The following is an 18,248-nucleotide window of genomic DNA, read 5'->3' on the forward strand; positions in this document are numbered from 1 at the left end:
CGAAAACCTATTGAATATAAGTTATATGATTGTCGTGCAAGACTCATTTCGTTACAAACATTTCTTGTGCGACTTTGATCGGTACAAGATATGAAAAGCTTTTCCTGGTTGTATAGATACCTAAAAATCAGACCCCCATTATACGCGTTTATCATATCACCCATAAGGATCAAGACTTGATGTTTCATCATGGATTATGCACCTGGCATTTTGAACAAGGTATATACGGCCATCTTTCTTCGCAAGAAAAGTCCCTCACGTTAAGTAGTCTAAACTTGCATTTGTCCTTTTTTACAACATATTTGTATTCGTATTTCACAATTTCGGTCGTCTTTACTTGCATTTATAGAAAAAAAAAAACATTCGCGTTCAGTTTAAAGACTGCATGTCTATTTTAATAAAATTTTTGTATTCATATTTCATCGTTCAAAACCGCCTGGAAACAACATCTTCTTTGTTATCGCAAGCGACTAAATTCGTAGGTAATTTGTCCAAATTGACAAAACGTTAAATACTCACATTTCAAAGGCTGGATGCAAATTGACAAAGCGCACGAATTCAATTAGATTGAATTATAAGTAAACTTTATGCCCCCACTGAAAAAAATACACCTAAACGATGCGAACAGGGCGAACTTTTTGCGAACCCACCGTTGCAAAGTCTTGATGCAAATTGACAAAGCGAACGAATTCAATTATTTCGAATTAGAAATAAACGTGTATGCCCGACTAAAAATATTACATCTAAACGAAAATATCTAAACTTTTTGCGAACCCGGCATTTTCAGCGTCATTATCAGAAAAACTGCGCTGCGCTTCGGTTTGCTTATATCAATTGCGTGCGCAATATATACACACCCTGTTCGTTATTCCATCGTGTATTCTTTAAAATCCCCACAACCGCGACGATGGCTTCTTTTCATGAAAACGCGACAAATCCTTCACAAACGTATCTCATTCTTGTGGAAAGTGCATTGTGGTTACGTGGAACGGATTATTTGTGGTTCTACCTTCCGTTCGCCAGTCTCTGTATTATGTTCGGTTTTACCGGTAATCTGTTGATTGTTATCGTTATGCTACAGCCCGGACTGTGGAAGCGTTCGTTCAGTCGTATGTTCGTCCAACTGGCGATAAGTGATACAGCGGCCCTCGCCACTTACTTATTGAAATACGTGAACGTACTGTCGTATCTGTTGTATGACATGATACCCATAAAACCGTCAACGCCAATTCAATGTATGCTGTTTGAGTATTTCTCGGTGATACCTTTAACGACCAGTCCGTGGACGCTAGTTCTAGTGGCCACCGAGCGAATGTGCGTGGTTTGTTTTCCGTTTAGAGGACCTCGTTTCTGGACGCCGAAAACCGCCTCGAAATTGTGTTTATCTTTGCTCTGTTTAGTAGTACTGATTTTCGGTTATTTGTTCGCAGATATCGACATCAGCGACTACGGCTGTACGAAAGGAGAACTGGCCCCAACGATCGTAACACTGATTTTTTCAGTAACTCCGTTTTGTTTGCTAGCCATTCTTTCATCGGTTACATCGGTGGTTTTATTCAGAGGCGGTGACAACACAACTAGGGCATCGAAAAACGCAAAACAGGTAACAGTGATGGTTTTGTTGCTGTGCATTTTCTTCCTAGTTACAACCTTTCCCGCATGTATAGCCACTCCTATTGTCTGGAACCATAGCGAATTAAGAATGAAAACCATGTTGGTCGTTTCTGATATTCTAACGCCGAATTACTCGTTGAACCTATACATATACCTGATGACGGGGAAAGAAGTCAGAACAGCTTTACGGAACTTATTTTGTAATTAAAATCATCCGCATTTCAAATATTGCCATATAACGTCTTTGGAATTTGACCTAGTGCGATAGTCGAATTTAACTGATGATGAAATTAGCGGTTTACTGTTCCCTTTATCGATCTGGCTGATGAGCGAGATAATGATAATTATATTGTAATAATAGTAAATTTGTATAGCGCACGAATTCATTGAAATAATGTTCCCCAGCGCTTTTATGATAGTGATACTAAATTAAAGTTCATATGCTTTCACAAAAAGATGATGTTTTAGACGGATTTCAAAAGTATTAAGTTAAGTGGTGCTGCGATTGCCCAAATTTAGCGAGTTCCAGAGAGTAACCAATTTTATCAAGTCCACACTAAAAGTGACTTCATCATCTTAAAGTTTTATAGATCCGGGTGCAAGTTTTATGTTTCGACCCACACGCTCGATATTTTTCTCGCCGAGCATTAAATCGTTATTGTTGTTATTGGTATGATGTCCATATGTGAATTTTATCGGACTCATTCCATCGTCGAAGTCTCACGAAAACTATTGCAGGAATGTTATTAACTTAGTTTTATGTCGTTTGGTCTACATGTATACGATACAACATGATATCGTACCTGAACGCGAGCGCTAATTCGTGAGTGTTACGAAACTCGCGTGGATTTTTGCTTTTATATAAATCAGGGAGCATCATCTCAAAATTGCGATAGTTAATACGATAAAGACCCACTACATACAAATCAGAAGAATCTTAAAATCGAGAATTTATTTAATAAAAAAATCGAAAATGTAAAATACACGACTTTTCGATCTAACCCCAGAGATCATCGTCAGGTTTATATAGACATAATAGATATAGACTGAAAACAAGGGTATATATACGGAGGAGAACATGTTAATTGAGTAACTTATTGAGTGAGTAAGTATTAAGTGTTTGGCAAGGCATGAAGTGATATATTTAGAAAGAAGGGAATTGTGCGGAGAAAAGCCATTATTTAAATTGGTACTTATATCCGAGTGACAAGTAATTAGTAACGTGTATTTAATAGTTTAGATTTTTTGATTAGATGAATTCTCGATTTTAAAGTTCTTTTAATTTGTACATATGTTGGTTTTTATTTTATCATCTGTTCACTACGTGGTTATTGTACTTTCGATAGTTGCTTCAGTTAGCATAACTCGCGGAATGGGTGCGGGGTTGAAGGCCTCCCGCTGATAGATCACGCTGCTGAACTATCGCTATACGATCATCCCTATTCGATAAGAAAATTGATTAAAAAAAAGATGTTTCTTTGAGAAAACATACAATCTTTACGAGAAATTTGTAGAGGCGTCTTTTTGTTTATAAAATCCCTTAAAGTTTAATCGGTTTAACAATATATTTGTTTTCATAACTTTGAACTATTTCATTTTCAATTAAAAGTAGTGATCAAAAAGCACTCCTGAGAACTTATCTTCGTCTGTGGTCTCTGATATTAGAAAATCAATAGTTCCAACTTTGGCACGTGTTTAATCAAAGGGTGGGGTTGGGGTTAACAAAGAATTTAAATTTTTTTAAAGTTATTTTAGTAAGAAAACGATTGCAATTTTGAGACGCTCCCTTAGAATATGCTGAATCAATGAGATCATTCACCGTCGAGATCGTAACGTATATTCTCGTAAATCTCAGCCCATTAAATAGTTCTACTTCGACCGCGAATTTAACACGGGTTATTCTCGATACGGTTATGAATTAACGGTTAATAAACAGAACATCCGTCGACTTGGAATCAATTTCTTTACGAAATAAAATCTCATCGCATGAAAATCGCGCGCGAGAATGCGTCGACCGAGAATAACGTGAGGGCTAAATGAAAATTGACGTGTTTTTTTTTTCTCTCTCGACGATTCGATACGAAGAGCGATCTTCTATTCAACGACGCAGCTACACTCGCGCAATCTCGAACTGGATACAGCGGTACCGCGAGCGGTGTGTAATGTGCACAGATCGACAGTCACCATTTCCAGGGATTAATGGGTTCTAACAAATAAATGTTCGCCCGTGAGAAATCTATTTCAACTTAGTTTTAATAAGTCATACGATCGTTGGTTGGCTTGTAACTTAGGCACTACACCGTAAATTGCCCTTACGGTACTATCGATGATATTGATACTTTTAAAGTTGGTCTTAAAACGTACGATTTTTTGTAATCGTATATCAAATATGTAATATTTATGTTTTTTTCCTTTCAATTTCTTTATCCTGTATATTTCTACTTACGATACGATGAATAAATAAAATGAACAAATAAATGAAAAATGTATTTACTCAATATTTTTCAAACAGATGTTTTAAATCCTTTTGTACTTAGTGTTTTGAATTACTTCAAGTATTATCATTGTAAACCGCTTCGAAACGCATGTGTTAGGCGGTATAGAAATACAAATTATTATCATTATTACTATAATCATCATTATAAAGATTACAGTCGCACCGTTATCCCACGGTATAAGCAAGCTACGACGAGTCGCCTGAATAAAATGTTTCCCCCTTAAACTCGCGATTCTTGTGTTTTGATCTTAAAAGTAGGGAATAAAAACTCGTATTCATAATTTCTGTTGAAATTCTGTATTTGTGAAGATGACTATTAATGTATATAGTCGAAACGTCGAATAAACTACTAGCTCAAAAAAAAAATTCGGACTAGATATTATTTTCTCGTTACGTCATTGTAGGATTCTCTTCATATAATTGATTAATTTTGATTTGATTTGAATTTTATGGCCCTTTAAAACCCACCACACCTGCCGCGAGTGGAACAGGGTGTTTGCGTTAACAAGCGGAGCGAGTCGCAAGCCACAGTGCGCCAATCAATCAATCAATCCTAAAAACCCATCAGTACTCACTCGTACACCGCGGCAAATATTCGTGTTTGAATGTGCACAATTTTCACCTGACAACTGCGGCAAAGAACAAGATTATCAACGCGGGGAGTGGGCTGTCCGTCAATAGATATGTGATAGGCTCGACGGTAGCGGGATAGGATTGTACGCGTCGTCAAACCGGATACTACACGCCGCATCTGCAGCTTCTAATACCGGAAAGTGAAAAGCCGATATCAGCTCGTAAAAATGATCGCCACAAAGACTATGAGCAACCTTATTTTCCAATCCTCCCTCGAAAGGGATTCGAACCTAACGGCATCGCTACACTCAGCCACGGTACGAACCCCTGCCACAATAGACCGGATGCGCAGGCGCAGGTTTACCGCACGATAACTTGCGGTACCAATCAGATTGCTCGTTGCATAATCAGTGAGGCATATTTCACGGAAGAACCATAAATGGGAAACCCGGGCTTAAATAAAACGGGATATCTAGCTAAAATGACATCTTCTTAGCTGCGAGTGTAGCTGCGCACTCGGTGTAGTGTGGCAGGGTTGCGTACCATCGCAATCTGGATGTCATAGGTTCGAATCCCTGCCGGGGAGGATGTATTCCCGCGTTGAAAATCAAAATGTCCTGAATATCCTGAATTATCTTTGATGTATTGCTATGTGCATGAGTTATGAATATGCATTACAGCGAAATTGACAAAATCTCTGCGGCAATTTTGGTGATGAAAACCATCCGAAACGATGGAAGCCCGTGCGTGCCATACCGGATTATGAAATAATCTAAATGCGCTCTAACCAAAAGAAAACTTTCAACACAAAGTAAAGATGTATATTCATAAATTGAATATTTTCTGAAGCCAAAAACAAGAGAAAGTATCAATGTATTTTTTGGTTTTGCATTCTATCACTGCACGGGCCAGTTGCACAGTCGTGACTCAAGTCGAAAAGTGGTCTTAAATATTAAGACTGGTCTTGAGTTGTTAGAATGGACACAGAACTAAGTCTCTCTTAGACTGGTCTTAAGTCCAAGCCATGACTATGCAGCCGTAAACGTGTTTCTCAACTAATGTGTACAAGGGACACCTGCGAACATAGTTAACGCGGCTTTTAAGAATAGAAAGTGACCAATATTCTAACGACCTCGAGGCCTGATGTGATTTTCTCACGCAGAGCATACTCGCAAAGAGTTGAAGAAGGTTGGTGCAGTCAGCTCACGCGTCATCGTTAACACGTTAGAATAACACCGACGTTACACCGAGATATCGAACTATTATCGCTGATAAACCTCAGGTTTCAGATAAACCCACACCGCACGACACGGCCCACGGAGATTGCGACAGGGAGCGGTTTCTTGCAAGTCGACTGACGAGTACTTCATATTATGACATATTCGCGTCTTATATAGCCTACAGGAAAACTCGGACGATTTACGTGACAATAAATATAAACGATTTATCCATACAACCTTTTCATTTTTCTCGAAGGCGTCGTCATCGATCAGAGGCGTAGACGTTATTGCTCGACTTTGACATTTCCCCTGGGCCCAATAGGAACGACGGATCTTCAAATATTAACACACATCGGAAACTTTGATTGAATCAGCCTCGTCGGAAATATTATTAAATTTCGCTTTTCATGTATTTATGAAATATATACGTCAAAATGTCGTAAACAAGATTGTCAGATTTAGAACATTTTCACTTAATATCTGCAAAGACGAAATTTTGCACTATACGCTAAATATACTGCAGATATCACATGTTTACCATAAAGCTATTGTTTTTATATGAGTATAGAAATAATAACAAGGATAACACTTGTGTGCTCTGCGGAGTAAAAAAGATATGATATGAAATTATTACACAAAAAAATACCGAAAGAATCTATTTACTGATGATACAAGAGTATCGGTCTGGTGGCAAACAAACACAGTTTATGTTTTGCCTTTTACAAACAGAAAAGCTACTGAAAAATCGATGCATCTGTTCTCTAACGATGAAAATAATGATTATCATTTTACGTATTATTAAATCCACACAAACACACGATGTCATAGTTCACGAATACGAGTTTGATTTTGAAATAAGATAACGAGGACCCAGCGCAAGCCAGTAGGATGTAAAGAAATATAGAAAGTCCAACACTAACATAACGGAATATGAAGTCCGAAAAATTTCCTTAAAGCTATAAATGTATTCATTCGACGTTTCGAGTATAACCTGATAGTCATCTTTAGGAATCGAATCAGAAATAGGTTATAGTCGAAACGTCGAACGAATAGTTTATTATAGCTTATAGAAAAACTTTTCGATCTTATCTTTCGTTATATCGGTGTAGGATTTTCGATATATCGTTACAACACGGAATAGTGTTTCGCCCATGATTATGTACAAAAAATACTGGGCATGGTGCAAGGGGCAACGCTGTAGTTTAGAAAAAAAACTTTTCTTGAAACTTTCGTCGAGAGAATTGAAAAAGTTAAGGGCGAGACTAGAAATTCGAACTTACTGTCCAGCCATGTAAAGCAAAACTCCCGCTCCGTCTTCTAACATTTTCTGCCGGTGATAATAAGCGTCCGTTGTTGACTACCATGTCTCAAAAAAACCTTTAAAATCCGGTCGCCGATGCTGCCAAACATATATTCTATCTAGCGAGCAGTTTTAAAATCCGACTCGATAATGGATAGAGCGAGGAGAGAGAGAGAGAGAGCAAGTTTCCGCTATTGATGACTGGTAAAGTAGCATGGCACCGCGTGTGTGTGATGCGCATTGACACAATACTGAGCAATGAAGGGGAGCAATAGCTCTGCGCCCTTTCATCTAGTGTTAACCGGTTTAGCATTCGCTGTAAAATCGTCAATTTTCGCAAGTGCTTTTCCTGGTATTTAATTATTGTCTCAAATCTCCGCAGCTAGCAATCCCATCCTGATATATTCTGACGAGTATAACGTTTTGATTCCAGGACTAGTTTGGAAACGATTCGCTGTATGAAGCGATAATGATATCTTATAGTGGTTTTGTTTAATTCGATATTTACGAAATTTCACTTTCTTAATCCATCAAAAATTCGGACGTCCCTACAATTGCGACTTCGATCGAATAGCTTTCGATTCAAATACTGTTGCACCCACCCCGTACTGGACAAGCCTAAAGTGATTTCAGATCCTTGGTCGGTAAGGACGTGCTTAGCCTAAGTCGGGTCCCCTATCTGCTCAGAGGACCAGCGCCGTCCTGTGGAACGGGACACTAGGTTTAGTTTTGTATAACTGCCTCGGCCAGGTCGATGGTAAAACAAAACGTTTTCTCTAGGTTTACACAGTCTCGACTGAAATCCATGAAATGATCTTAAATCTAAATACGTGTTTTCCCTAACTATATATTCAATTAGGGCTTAGACTTGTGTTAGACGTCTAAGCCATGAATGGCGGCGCAAGTCACTGTTGAAGATGGTAGTTTGTAACTATAGCCTACATGAGTTGGAACAGTCGATGTTTCCCTTCGCCAACAGAACACACGGGTCTTATTCGACGAAATGAGTTTCGAAACTGGGATGGTAATTAACGATCATAGAGCTCTCGCTGTATTTACCCAATAACCGTGTATAGACTCTGATTGCACAGTTCAAGAACGGCGTGGGTTCTCTCCCTCTCCCTCTCTCCGGAGTCGGGTTTCTGAAACTTACGCAGAGAAATCAAATTACTCATTATATTACCAGCTGATAAGACCTACTCATTTGGTCGACTGCCAGCGTCGACTTCGACATTCGTGATAAGAGATAAGACGGGTTTAATGTTTTAAGATAAATTTTAATCGCAATCAAATGAGATTTTAGCTCGAACGCTGCTTTATTTCTGGATGGAATTTGCTCATAAAAGGAAAAACGGATACAAAAATCACGAAGATCGATGATCTGGATTGTCAATAAAGCATATGAATTCTGAATTATTTTCGTAGAGAAAAATGCTGTTTTATCGAGGTGAATTATTTGCGTGATAACGCGTTTTATTGATGGTGAATTCGAACTGCCATTTTTTATACTGGTCAGGTCTAGTCATAACCGATCGAGTGGAAAATTGTTCTAAAAAACGACAGACACTCGCCCGTGGCATCCTCCTCCGGCAGGGATTCGAATCTGATGGTCTCGCTACACTCAGTCACGGTACGAAACTATGCCGCACTAGACCGAGTGCGCAGGTACATGCGCAAGTTTGCCGGGGAAAACTTGCGGTACCAATCAGATTGCTCGTTGTATAATCGCTGAGGCAAATCTCGCGGAAGGATTATAGATGGAAAAACTCGGGCTAGAATAAAACGGGATATCTGATTGGCTAATAATGGCATCATCTAAGCTGCGCGTGTATCTGCGCACTCGATCTAGTGTGGCAGGGTTTCGTAACCGTGGTAATCTCAATGCCGCATCAGGTTCGAATCCCTACCGCGGGTGAAGATGATCTTTGGCAGTAAAACCGAAGCCGGACAAGTGAGTGACCCGGTATAATACACGACGCGTACAGTCGGGAAGTAGTAAGTAAATTGCCGAGGAGGAAACGGATGATTATAAATAAAAACGAATGTCCACAACGGATAAAAGCTGTCCCATTATACATATACGCGTTACAAGCGCTGACTATTACCGGTAAACCGTGTAATTGCGTTCGACGCAAAGAAACCCCGACATTTGTTTGATGGGTTTAAAGAACGTAGCTTTCGACGATATTTATTGACACGCAACTGACGGTGAATGAAAAGCGCGTAATGACGTTCGGTATATGAACGATCAGGCTACTATAAGATATAACCCCGTATATTGACACACACACACACGCGCTATATAAAACTGTGGTAACTCTTTCAAAAGATTCGACTTTTGAAGAAAGAAAAATTGTCGTCGTGATTGGTTCGCACTTAACGGGAACACTTAGAACGCGATGAATCGAAAGTTCAATGCTATTTAACGCGATATCGATTCGAAAGTCATTGCCCGCGCTGTCGATAGTCCTACCTACATGAATTGAAATGAGAAGTTATTAAGGCCGATTTGTTCCTGCGATATATTCTTGCGCTTTGCCACGTTCGAATTTTTTTCCCGGTTTAGAAGATAGGCCAGAGAGTAAAGAACAGAAAATCGCTTACGCCGCAATAGGGTTCGAAACCAGTCCTTGTTCGAAGAGAGACGAGTGAAAGACCACTGCACTCAATTGCCACTGCTTTCCATGAATCATTCGGATAACTCAGTTGTAGCTCACAATATCCGTGATAAAACGATAATAGTAAAAACCCACAATAAATGAAGAAATGTCTAAAAAGTTTATTGAAATATTAGAAATATTTCGTGTGGTTACTACCACCCTCAATCAGTCTAAAATGACTCACTAAATAGATAAACAGTATATGTAAACTATATTAATATTCAGATAGTAGATAAGTAAGTTGTAATCGTAGACAAGCTTGTGCTCAGCCATGCATGACTTATTTTTGCATTTCAACATTTTATCCTCGAGCAAACAGCCACGACTAACCGACCCCAAAAAAAAAAATTATTTCAATTGAACGATTACGATGAACACATTTTTGAGTATATCGCAAATGCCAAGTCACGTTAGTTATTTGTGACGACGTATGCCAAAACGAACTGGGAGCCTGATCGGGATATTCGTAGTAAAAAAATATATAAAACTATAAATAGGACATTGCGAAAGTTCATAGAGGTATCATTTTGATTTTGAAATCTCGAAGATACGAATCGTTCTCAAAGCGTAGATTTCATAGGTCCGTGTATGTCCGCGATCATACGAGCATTTTAGGCCCGGGCCAAATTTGGCCTGGAAGAACCTATCACGCGGTTCATCGCGTCAATGGCACACAGGGTTGCAGTGTGCGTACGTACGTATATCTATCTCGCTCGGCAATCATCGTGTGCGCCTTGAAAAAATAACGGATTTCGAAATGCGAATTAATACAGCGCTGTTAAAGACATATACAAACCATCTCAACGCGCGATATATTGAAAGCAATTATCGGTAACGTTATCTGAAGGGTTATTTTAACAAGAATTCATTGGTCTGATTCTAAGTTTATAGTACGAGAACTAACGGATAACGACGGGAAATGGTTATTCGGAAAATGTCGTTGCCAGTGCCCTTCTGGAGATATACTCGAGCTGTCGCGTTTTATTTGACGCAATAATACGAACAAACAGCGACCGGGCACTTAAGTTGATTAGGAAATCTGCTTTCGGCATCGAGAAATTCGTTTCCGCGCTGACCACATTTCGAAAAGACAACTCGAGAGCTGCGTTTACGTCGAGGAATCGTTTCGAATCCTTAGTTATTGAATTGGCTATATGAAACGAGAAACTAAAGACCGGTCTGAAAGGCTAAGCCTCTCGATAGTGCAGTTGGAAAAACCACTGCGCGCCACGCTGGGCATAATCAGCAGGTTCCCCCTGACCTACTGAGCACGACCCAGGAGTATTAGCAGTTTCCCCTTAACCCACCGAGCTCTACTCAGGAGCAGTATCAGCGAGTTCCCTTCAACCCTCCGAGCTCCACTTAGGAGCAGTATTACCAGGTTCCCCTCAACCCACCGAGCACGACTCAGGAGCAGTATTACCGGGTTCCCCTCAACCCACCGAGCACGACTCAGGAGCAGTATGGCCCTGTCAGTCGTGTGCTTTAACGGTACACCTATACATTAATGTAACTTGACTCGTATTGGAAAAACTCTTCATCCAACCAAAAAGCATTAAAAAAGTGCGACGAAGATTTCAAAACATTAAAAACCACACTTTACTATTTATGTCGAATGTGTCGGCTCACCGTTTGGGATAATAACGGTATAACTATCGATGGTTTCGTTTCGTAAGAGACTCGTCGTACGAGTTTTAGGTTTTTGCCTCTTTAAATAGAAAACGTATAAACGAAGCGACGAGATCTCGCGTTCGGCGGATGTCGATGCGCACGCGCGCTCAGTCGACAGATACCGGGCGATCAATCATTGCCAAACATATGAACGTCAAAAGATACGGCGACGACAGGGCGGCGGGGGGTAGGAGGGAGGATATCTGTACTGATCTGTATTGTGTAATGACGCGTGTAAACGGGATGAGTCAATCGTTCACCCGTCGCGCTTCAATCAAAGTCGCGTCATCGGGTAATCGATCTATATCGACTCATCAGGCAGATTCACCCGCTCCCAGTTATATCGGCGCCACTTTTCGGCTAATTCATCGATTTAGAAGCGCGCGCGTTTGCAGTTTACGAAAAACCGATCGAGAGAACGACATTGCTCGAACATCGTTGATAAAACCGAGTAGTTCAGAATACGATTTACAAACGACTTCCTTAATCGGATTTTTCGAGTTTATGGGCGAGTCTTACAGTTGTTGTGATTTACGCAAATGAGAGAGTGTTGAATTGATTCCTTCTTTCAGCATGCGCAGAGATTCACGACAACGAAACCGTAAAATGTTCAAGACCAGTTTCCCGAGGCTGGTGGAGGAGCAAAGAGACCACAATTAGATAGACGAATCACTTATGAAATGCAGTCATTTAAAATGTACTTGTTGTCACGACGGAGCCGATTGTGTCTGATTATCATGTGCCCGCCGCATGGTGATAAAATATTTACAGTCCTCCTACTTCCCCCATCTTTTTCATCACGACCAATCCCTGCTTACGGCGGAAAAATACTAGCCGTGATCACACGAGCGTTTTTGGCCGGGAACAGCACTGTTCATATGGGCCCCGGGCCAGATTTGGTTTCGTTTTCAGTCGGGCCAAGCCCGAGTCAGATTTCAGCACGGGACAATTATTAATGATTGCGTTTGAAATACTGGTTCCGGAAATGACTCACTTCGCTTTTTTAAAAATTGTTTTGTATCGAGTGAGCGGTTTACACGTGAGCGCGCTCTCTGATTAGGCACGAGATCAGCGGAAAGGCAGGTCATCAGAAGATCATCACCGATACTTAAGTTTTAAAGTTTTTGTCAGAGTTAGCTAAAAGTCGCACGGAGTTAGCCATGTCCGAGCCAGGCGAGGTATACTATATAGATACCGTGTTCATAATCGTATATATTTGTTATTTAAAGCTGATATAAAGAAATAGTCGATATTGAAACCCGTTTATGTCAAGCGCAGAAAGCGGAACTAAAAACGTCCGTGAAAACCGCTGTAAAGTTTTGTACACGTTTGCGCGTGCAGCAACGGCGATCGATAACGCGACCGCGTGAATAAAGGGACCAGTATATGAATAAACGGCACAGCTATAAACATGAATATTGTACGACTTATAATGTATTTTATAGTCATGCGTACAAAACTATGAAATCCATTCGTCAATTGAAACTTGAATGAAATCTACATTTTTTGGTCGAAGAATGATTATCGACCTAGTTGGCTCGTCGATGAGAAGTATGTGTCACTATCCAAATTGAGATTTTACGTCAATTGGCGAGGAACACATATTCGAATCTGTGTATTTGTGTTTCGATTTTGACAATGAGAATGAGTAGGGGCAGTTGGAGTACGAGGCGCCTTGTCGCGCTTTTTATCGCTATCTGTTTCGCCGGTCGAGGTGAGAGTTCTTTCTTTTATTATCAAAGATTGTCATTCGCTGTCGAAAAAAGATATCGACGACGATGCGTATTTATGCATCGGTAAAGCGAAAGTCCGAGCAGCCCCATCATTACAATCGAATTATCGTTTGGAAACGAGTCCCGGTGGTGTGAACCTATACGGCACCAGGCGCAATGACGTCGACGTCTTTGTGGTGCGAAGCCATCCTTAGATGGCGATATGATTGAAACCACAATCTAATATCAACTTATCAATAAGCTCTCTTAAATGTTCTCTAATGTCCGAAATGACAGAATATAAGAACGCCGTTGTTGAAATTGATTCGCTCGATTTTCCAAAATTGAATAGAAATGTCTTACTGTCGTCTTTTTAAAATATACTCTCTTTCAGTAATAGCGGATGAAACTCCTGGCTCAACCGATTCGCTTGGCGCACAGGAAGAAGATCCTACAACGGCGTCGATCTCGGCGTCTTTCGACTCGACTACCGCGCCCCAAAAGTCAACACCGTTAGCCACTACTAACATCGCAGTATCAACGAAATCGTCGACAACTAAACCGATTAAGACCACAGCAACTAGTACCGCACCGAACACGAGTACCGCACCGAGCACGAGTACCGCAGCAAGCACGAGTACCCCAGCAAGCACGAGTACCGCAGCAAGCACGAGTACTGCACCGAGCACGAGTACCGCAGCAAGCACGAGTACCGCAGCAAGCACGAGTACCCCAGCAAGCACGAGTACCGCAGCAAGCACGAGTACCCCAGCAAGCACGAGTACCCCAGCAAGCACGAGTACCGCAGCAAGCACGAGTACCTCAGCAAGCACGAGTACCCCAGCAAGCACGAGTACCCCAGCAAGCACGAGTACCACGACAACAAGTCAGAAATCTTCGATCCCCGGTTCAAGTAGGAGTATTACACCAGCACCAACTCATACCTCATCGCCGGCGAATGTAACATCGACTACTCAAACACTGCCGCCGGCCGCGTCTACTTCTCGATTCGATTCGGGATCGTTCGTTGGTGGAATCGCGCTCGGGGCTTTCGTCGTCGCTTTTCTGTTGATCGGACGTAAATTGTACGCGATGCACAAGTCGAGGCGATACCGCACTCTGCTAGAGGAGACGGGATTCAATCTTGATCCGTCTGAACCGTTCGGATAACGACGAACAGCTCGACGAACGAACAACACCGAACCCTGATCGAATAAACGCTAAAAAAACAACAACAATATACGAGTTGGGCTGAAAAATGATATCTTGTTTTACCGGTAATCGGCCGGGTCATTTTGGTTACTGCGATAGAATTTGTAATCGGTTCATTTCTATAGCTGCCGGGTCTGTTATTGAAAGCTCGATAGATAGGCAACTGTATGTACAGGATATGTACTCTATGTACAGGATAGATAGGCGGCAACTTTTAAGCTCAGCAGATATGAGAAACAATGTATCAATGTTTTGCCTTACATGCAAGTTAAGGATAAAAAACGACTCAAATGGAATTATCCTTCTCAGACGACCTTTCGGGTTTTTTTTCACTGCCCAAAACCAACGCGCACGGAAGGAAAATCAACTCTAAACAAGAAACATAAACATTTCAAGCCCTGTTTTGCTTGCCGCGTGTGAAACTCTACTGTTTCAGGTTTCGCTGAAGTACTGTCGGTGTGGCGAAATCTATTTGAGAACGTTATTATTTTGTCAGCGCCCCGTGCCTTTGGGTGCTCTGTCCGGTCTGAAGACATTGGTCGGTTTATTTCTATAAGATATTTCATTGCTTTTCGTGTGGCCGAGACAAAAAAATAATGCCCTCACAAATCCCCCTGCACATCGCTTCGCGGCCAAAGGCAATCTCGATGGGAGAATATTTGCCGGGGCAATTTTGCGATGGGTATAATTTGACTAGGGGGGTGATTGTCGGGGGGGGGGACTATAGACCGTTGACCTGATACAGTCACGATATAGTAAAATTTTGTTATGAAAGTTGTAATACTTTGACAATAAAGTTGGTCTATATTGACGACCAATTCGTACAAATAAAACGATTAATTGAAAATATTTGACGCGCGAGCTTTCGCTTCGTGAATCGCCCGATGAAGCTACCATACACTAACCGCAGGCTTATGCGTCAAATAAACTGACGTTAACCTTTAAAATACTACTCATCTCTCCGTACTTGAAAATAGCGTGTTTTAATCGTATATTCCCACTGTATGTACTTATAACTAATTCGCCTGAAATCTATTTTCAACCATATTTTGAAATCGTGTGTAATTCACTGTACACGTCTAATCTTGAATAATAAACGTTGCTTTTTCTTTCTATGAAATTGTCGCTAATTAGTTCCGACTATTATCAGTGTGACTCTTGAGCACGTGGTTTTAAAGGATTTCCAGACGGAAGAACCAGTCTAGCATCATCAACGAATAAAAGCGCCCGGAGCACTTCGAACATAAATTAGCAATTCAAAATCGCGTCGTTAAAACAAACATGAATCAGATTTCGTCGTTTTGGTGCGTGTCTCCTGTGTCTCACGCGCGGAGACACATTAGCCGCGATCACACGAGCATATTTGGCACGGACAAAATTCGGCCCGTGCCAAATTTGGCCCGGAAACAACTGTTCACACGGGTGCCAAATCGGACCGGGCCTGTTTGGCCCCGGCCAAATTTGGCCCGACCGAAAACGTTGAGACAGGCCCAAGCCAAATTTTAGCACCAGACAAATGATTGCGTTTAGTTTTTGAATTGCAACTAGCACCAGAAATGATCCACTTCGCTTTGTTTGAGCATTGTTTAGTCTCGAGTGAATGGTTTGTGTGTGAACGCGATCTCTAAGTTGGCACGGGCCAAATTTGGCCCGAGCCTGATCCGTGCCAATTTGGCCCGGGCTAAATTGTCTTCGTGTGATCACGGATATTAAACGCCAGGCGGTATAATGCAAAGGTGCACGGTAATAATGCCCGCAGTAAAAATGCATACATAACGTGACGAGTAGTATTAAGGCGGGCGTAGGTCGGCCTTGCGACGGCTTGCGACTCACTGCGACCGCCAGCGACGATCGCGTCGCAACGACTCACCGACCTACGCTACCTTGCGACTGTCAGCGACGGGTTGCGACTGCCAGCGACGCCAGTCGCAATGAGTCGCACATGTTTTACTTTCTGCGACGCGACGCGACCGTCGCAACCGACCTGCGTGCTGTTGCGACTGGCAGCAACTAGTCGCACACAGTCGCTGACAACCGCATCGCAACCGACTTGCGCGGCCACTTGTGACGCAACGCGACGATCGCGTCGCGTCGCAAGGCCGACCTACGCCCGCCTTTATATAGGTAAACTTTTTATTTGACGCACAAGCTTTCGCTACTAATGTGGCTTCATCGGGTGAATGAACATGAAACACCTACACATTAATAGCGAATGCTCGTGCGTCAAATAGATATCCTATATAGTACCATTCGTCTCGTTATTTATTCATTCTAAGCCCGGTTAACGGGGCCAGATTCTGGAACAGGGTAAGCGCAAGCCTCTTATGCCCCCAATCTCCATCAACTTTAAAAAAAAGTCTTCACACGGCTACTCTACGAATCCATATCACACAGGAAGTGATAATTATGTGATGCATCAAAAACCTTCTATTCTGAATTCGATATACTAGCCGCTATCGTCAGTTTTAGGGAAATAGCGCATGCGCATTGACGACGAGTTCAGCGCGAAGGGTACGGAGTTCCTCGCACATGAGAGCGTTGGCCTACTGCGTCGAAAACTATCAAAACATGTTAGATATTTGGCGTACGAAAAAATGCGTTGAGCTACCCGCACAGGAGCCGAAAACTGCGCTGCGCACTTTGCGTCCGTATTATTCGGCTCGAGTGCGGGGCCTTAAGAAATGAAGGGCCCGAAAGTCTCAATGTACAATAGAACCTGTGCTGGTTTTGAAAACGTTCCGCGACGCAATAACACCAGACGAATATTGGCCGCCAGCCTCCGGGGGATGAAGGCAACGTATCGACATTTCTGCGCGAATTGATGGCGCCCCGCAAAACGTCACGAATTCAAAACACGTGTCGAAAACCGATTCGAACCTAATTTGCATTTCGTTCGTCGAATCGTGTCGGTGAAGATAGAACGCGACGGGGGAATGGCTGATTGATCGGAAACAACGGACTAACAACAATATAATAGGTTTCATACAAAAACCAGTCGTTCCCGGCCTTAAGGAAATCAGTACTTCCCGAAAGTTTATATACGTGTGCTGGTCGGTGCGAACCGGCTACTAATTGAGAGGTTTAGACATCGAAAATACCCAAAAAGGACAGACTTTTGAACTGTATGCAGAAAGATTGAAACCGAATTTCATTTTGTAACGGTGCGTAATGAAGAACTCTTTAACGATATTATCAAAATATTCCCCCACCATTAGAAACCTCGACGAGGACAAGACCAATTTAAACTACTTTACTTTCTTCCCAACCAGTTATTAGCCGGAAATTGATATTGGCGAATTGGTAGATCAGGGGTTTAAGGCCTTGGATATCTATTTCCATATCCACCTCCTATGAGTAAAAATTGAATTTTGGAAAATTGAAAAACACTGGTTTGGTTACTTGCAATTAAATGTTAATTATCTTTTTCATAACTATTCTATGTACAAATTTTATACATTATCTCTTTTATTTTCCAATTTTACATAATCCGCAATCGTGTTTTAAGATTCTATGATGAATGGATATTGAATTGAATTGAATTGAATAAAGAAGTTTCCAGTTTCTAGGCGCCATTTTGTGGCGGTCCCTCGAGGTCCCCATTGTTGCGATGATTTGCGCTCATTTTTAAAACATAAGTTTAGATTGAATATCATATAGTTCTGCAGCCCCTTGCTCGACGAAATCAATTTATACACCATTTTAAAGGAAATGAAATGCAGATATTTGCTGGCGATTCTTGGAATTTTTGAACGCAAAAATTGAGAACAGTGACGATGTGAAACCAAGGAC

The 18,248-nt window shown here is 41.5% G+C and overlaps 1 protein-coding gene across 1 annotated transcript; it reads left to right on the forward strand.

Moving 5' to 3' along the window:
• The first annotated feature begins 12,603 nt into the window (after nucleotides 1-12,603).
• On the forward strand, nucleotides 12,604-15,556 carry LOC141903591 (uncharacterized). The gene is made up of 2 exons (XM_074791781.1): nucleotides 12,604-13,249; nucleotides 13,642-15,556. Exons 1-2 carry the CDS (start codon nucleotides 13,174-13,176, stop codon nucleotides 14,415-14,417), a joined length of 852 nt encoding a protein of 283 aa, XP_074647882.1. The 5' UTR covers nucleotides 12,604-13,173; the 3' UTR covers nucleotides 14,418-15,556.
• The last annotated feature ends 2,692 nt before the right edge of the window (nucleotides 15,557-18,248 follow it).

Source organism: Tubulanus polymorphus, chromosome 4, assembly GCF_964204645.1.
Source record: "Tubulanus polymorphus chromosome 4, tnTubPoly1.2, whole genome shotgun sequence".
In the NCBI taxonomy this organism is placed as follows: Eukaryota; Metazoa; Nemertea; class Palaeonemertea; order Tubulaniformes; family Tubulanidae; genus Tubulanus; species Tubulanus polymorphus.

What these genes read in the sequence shown, in the direction of transcription:
- LOC141903591 (XM_074791781.1), top strand. Translation starts at nt 13,174, where the DNA reads ATGAGAATGAGTAGGGGCAGTTGGAGTACGAGGCGCCTTGTCGCGCTT. An exon ending in TATCTGTTTCGCCGGTCGAG is followed by an intron (nt 13,250 to 13,641) that starts GTGAGAGTTCTT and finishes ACTCTCTTTCAG; the next exon opens with TAATAGCGGATGAAACTCCT.